The sequence below is a fragment of the Limulus polyphemus genome, unplaced genomic scaffold (assembly GCF_000517525.1).
Source record: "Limulus polyphemus unplaced genomic scaffold, Limulus_polyphemus-2.1.2 Scaffold4068, whole genome shotgun sequence".
In the NCBI taxonomy this organism is placed as follows: domain Eukaryota; kingdom Metazoa; phylum Arthropoda; class Merostomata; order Xiphosura; family Limulidae; genus Limulus; species Limulus polyphemus.
This window is the reverse complement of record NW_013669678.1, coordinates 68,139-73,377: the sequence shown is the minus strand read 5'-3', so window position 1 is coordinate 73,377 and position 5,239 is coordinate 68,139. Positions and strand designations below refer to the sequence as shown.

At 32.1% G+C, this 5,239-nt stretch overlaps 1 protein-coding gene across 1 annotated transcript in view; it reads right to left on the bottom strand.

Annotated features, from left to right (window-relative positions):
- The window catches only part of LOC106470534, a gene marked incomplete at its 3' end in the record, with an annotated part of 60,530 nt that overhangs the window by 34,242 nt on the left and 21,049 nt on the right, over positions 1 to 5,239 (bottom strand). The window contains exons 3-5 of the mRNA XM_013931093.2: positions 4,767 to 4,819; positions 2,402 to 2,503; positions 1,073 to 1,099 (exon numbers count right to left, since the gene is read on the bottom strand). Of these exons, the coding sequence (XP_013786547.1) occupies positions 1,073 to 1,099; positions 2,402 to 2,503; positions 4,767 to 4,819 (182 nt within the window). The remainder of the gene's footprint in view (positions 1 to 1,072; positions 1,100 to 2,401; positions 2,504 to 4,766; positions 4,820 to 5,239) is intronic.

The window sequence follows — 5,239 nt, the reverse complement described above, 5'->3', positions numbered from 1 at the left end:
CAATTACTCACTGTCTATACACACATTACATTCCCCCTCTTATATATACCCAACTACCCTATATCTAGTAAATACTAGAGCATTCGCCAAAGTACAGGATAGTTCTAGAAACGTGGCGTCACAGTGGTCATGTGACTCGCTGACGCAACAATATCATTAAATATTAGAGAAACATTAGAAATAATGAAACATAAAAAACAAAAACAAGTATTAAATAGAGATGAATACATTGATATATATGGCGAGATACATTTTAATTTTTATTATTTTATATGTTTTTTAAATTACACTAAGGAAATATGTAAATAACAATGAAGTAATGCGACAAGGGGGAAAGTATAAAATAGTTTTGTAAGTTACTCCTGAAGATGACGTAGATCACGTCGAAACATGTACTTGTAAAGTGATATTTTCAAGTGGAAGCCGTACGGCTGCAATAAAGTTTTTATTGTGTAAATATAAAATGTTGTTTTTAATTATTTATTATAATTTAAAAAAAATTAAACACAAGTGTCGGTAGTGCATATAGTTTTTGTTGTTATGCGCAGACACTAACAATTTATCAAATAAGATCATAAATATATATTTATTAGTGATATCATGACTGTTTCTGATAATTTAAAACTTCTTTGACAGTACCGTGACGAAACGCTATTGATTTTTAGTACAACGAACCAAACGATTTTAAAAGATGAGGTATGATCTTAAGACATCAAAATTCCTGACACATACATCCTGACATTATGGTTGTTTCGAAAAAACACCTCGGTTTTCCATTTTATTTGTTTTAAATTAAGCCATACAATATCCTCTTTCGTGAATTTAATACATTATTAGTACTTACTTATTGATTTAGGCTTTACAGTATATTATTTCCTGGTGTTAAAAGTTATTAGTGAGATCCTGATTTCGGACCCCTGGCTGTATGGCTTCCGTTGTATACTGTTACTATAGTAACCTGACGTTTGCTTTTCTTTGAGGTTCATGATAAATGATTAAATTCATAGCTACTGATAATAAAAACTCTGCAAGCAGACAAAAGACATTAATTATACGTAAACACGTGTCTTACCTTGCGTTGGTGGATACAATCTCGAAACTGTAAGATATTTAAAAAAATAATAATGAAATTACCAAAACTCCTAAACTTTAATCAATTAACATAACCAAAACATGATGACAAATAAGATAGAGAATTGTCATAAATAAGATCTATATAATGGAACATTATATTTGTAAATAAGTAATTCAATGATGAAGTCACTTAATTAAAATGGCTTGTTTCGTTAGTTCTAAAATATCGTATTTACAGATTTGTTTACAACGATTTTTTTTAACACATTCACTGCTGAGGACGCACATGTGCGAAGTAAACACAAAAAGGTAAAGATTACACGCTTTAGATTTGTTGTTATTGCTGTTGTTGAAATTGATATTGTATTAAAACACTTATCAGTACGTATAATAGATGATGCCAAGCATCGCAGCAATGAACGTGTTAATGTTTAATTAGAATCGTTTCTGTAAAATATACATACACAAGCTGAAATACCCGTCATGTGACGGGGAATGTTTAAACAATGCATGTTTAACAGCAACAATCATATATTTCAAAGTAATAACTTGAACATAAACTTTATCTCAGAATTTAAAAATTATAACAAAGCTTCTTCATAAACAACATTTGCTGTTGGCTTTCCATCTACCAACAAATAAAGATTTTGAGCTGATCCCACCCTTGAACACCGTACATCTCATTGACCATGAGAAAAGCATGGTTGTTTGAGAAACAATCCAGCAACTTTCATACTTTGACCTTGAATCTCTTTACAATATTCAACATTGTCTAAAACGTCAACCTGCCAATATTGTTTGGGATTGACTCAATAGGTTGGGAGTAATTAACCAACAGGCTTTACAAAATAGAAATAGGTTTAAATTCAATTTTGATCCTCTTAGGACATTCCCATATATATATATATATATCTGTATACAGATTACGTTTATTTTTTTCTTGCATCTTTTTTTCTTCTCAAAATCACCAAGTAGAATGATGGAACCGTCATCATTTTATCATTTCATCTTTACAGTAAAGATTTGCCATTTGTGTGGTTCAGTTCGTGCCTATTCCCACCCTCATTTCATTATTAAAGGTCTGTTGATAATGACTTTAATAAACTCATAGAAAAAAAAGGCATCTACGTTTGTTTCGTTTACTTCATCTAAGTGTATAGGAAACACACACGTGTTTATATTATGTAGTTATTAATAGCCATTGCTCAGATTTCCACATGGAATTTTTACTCAGAATAATTCGTTATATTAGCTAACCCTATTTCTTTAAAAAACAATACTTTTTATAATAAAAGCATTAGGTGTTTAACCTATAGTTCAACCATACCTGATGTCTAACGTCATCGTCTCGACACACTTTTTTGAAGAAAACTTCATCAGTAACAGACGGTTTTGCCATCTCTCGGCATTCCCAGTAAGTTTTGTTGTGCTAAATAATATACCAAAGAATTAGCTTTAGGTTTTGACCGGATAGCTTACGCGAAAAAAAATCCGTATATTTTTAACAACTTTAACCCTACAGTCTGCGTGGAAAAATCCATATGTTTTTAACATCTTTAACTGCATAATTTTTGAGAAAAAATCAATATATTTTAATAGCTTTAACCGTACGGTTTGTGTGAAAAATTCCATACGTTTTAAATAGCTTTAACCCTAAAGTTTATGTACTGGATTCCATTTGTTTTTAACAGCTTTAACCGTACAGCTTGTGTGAAAATGTCTAAGCTTCTTGTTTACAGATACTATGACAGACTGTGAGGTATTTTCCGCCATATAAAGCTCCTAAGACGAAGTGCCAATCTTAAAATTTGTATAATTAAACCACTTTACATCAACATTTCCAACAAAACATGACAATAATCGCATTCTAAGTTTTTTATATGTCTTGTTAGTAGAACTAAGCTAGATACGACATTTTCTTTAAAACTAGTTTTATCAACAGTATTGGTTAAAAAATTAACATATATAATTATATTTTATTACTAAGAGTCCTTCTTCCCATTGTTAGCTTAGTATCTGGATTCAGGACTAATATAAATATCCTGAGCTGGCTGAGCCTCATGAGATATTATTGGGATTACGACCGAAAACGTCTATAACGGTGAGGGTAAGTTATAATATTTATAATTTTTTGTGGAATTGAGTTCTCCTATTTAGACTGGTATATTACATTAGCAACATTATTTACTGGATTAAAGATTAATCTAACATTTGTAGGTAGATTTGTTTTTATCAGAATCCATTGATAATTGTTAACCCTATTAACATAGTTCAACATAGTTTGTAAATGGTTGTTGTTGTTTTTTAGCTACACAACAGACTATCTGTGCTTTGTCCACCACAGATAACCAAACCCTGATTCGAGGGTTTGATTCCATAAACTTACTAATGATTTACCGGGGAATCCAGGGAAATGGGAACTGAGGGTTGATGTTCTCAAGATTCGGTTGCACAGATACCCCCACTATCAATTTTATAGTTTGTTATTTTAATTCTTTGTGTGAAGAATACAGAAATTCCGTCATCGTGATTTACTTAAATATTAAGCTATTCGAGGGCTAGCAGTCCCAAGACTAGAGGGAAGGCAGTTAGTCAACACCACCCACCGCCAACCCTTGGGTTACTTTTTTTTATCAACGATTGACCGTCACAATATAACACCTCCACAGCTGAAAAGTCGAGCATGTTCGATTTGCGAGTGTAGCGTCCTAACCACCAGACTACGCCAGGCCAAGAATTACGTTTGGCTGAGTTTTATATCTTACCTACATGATGATAAAATGCTGCAAGAAAGAACTAGGTGAGTGAACAGATAATTCTGTCATTAAAATTTTAGTGGCCGTATTTATCATGTGTTTAATGTAACTATACATTTTTTGTTGAATGGAAAATTTTCTTTGTCCTTTGTTTCGAGATGTAGAAATGCTTAACAAAATTTACATAATCAGAGTCACTGATTATGTAAATTAAAATTTTTCTTCATTACCCGTTCAAGCCGTCTCCAACCATTATATATTCTGGATTATCTCATTAACGTTCACCTACAGAAACCTAATGCTAATTGGTAAATTATGTTCTACTCTCATCGAGCAGTTTTGATTGTCTCAATACTAAGTGACGATGTAGAAATTAGCGATAATTCTTTCAAAGTTTTGGCTTCTTATACCAAATCTCAACATAAAGATTTGTATTTTCAGTCTAAAATAGCTGTGTCAGTATTTTTAGCTTGAATAACTTTGTCCGTATTTGCAGCCTGAATAACTGTCCGTATTTTCAGCCTGAATAGCTTTGTCCGTATTTTCAGCCTGAATAACTTTGTCCGTATTTTCAGCCTGAATAACTTTGTCCGTATTTTCAGCCTGAATAACATTGTCCGTATTTTCAGCCTGAATAACTTTGTCCGTATTTTCAGCCTGAATAACTTTGTCCGTATTTTCAGCCTGAATAACTTTGTCCGTAACGTGCAAACTTTATTCTCTATCCTTATATCAAAGACGAGAATTATTGATGTGGATTAAAATATTATTATATCTAACTTCTGAACCATTACATCAGTTCTTCAGGTAGACCATGAACTTTGTACTCTACAATCGTAGTTCTTACACGAAACCAACAATAAAATACTATAAACGAAGTAATTTATAACCTAGGTTGTGACACGTGTTTCCACAGATATTTACTCACATTCTTACCTCAGGTAATCCTTTTTTTGTGAGACAGTCCACGTATATTGGGAAATCAGCGTCTGAAACATTCACAGAATGACATGGGTATAATTCATTTCTATAGTATTTATTTGATTCAGAACATGACAAATCTAGCCATACGTGTGCACTTTCAGTGAGTTCGTATGAATACAATTAATTATTCCAATGAACCTGAATGGTAAGATCGTTATATCTATTTCATCAGCCATCAGTTCTAGCCTTCTCTATAAACAACTTACTCTGAACTTAATTATATCAGTCAAATATAACCAGACTGCAGCCATGTTCACATATACACCTTGGAGTGTTAACACTAATGGCGACTACTCTTATGAAGATGAAATTTTTTTTATTTATTAATCTTCCCTGGAAGACATAAGACGAGCATTTCAGAAAATACGAGTTTTCGAGCTATTACAGAACCAATTACAACACTACGTTAAATTTAGCATTTTTAT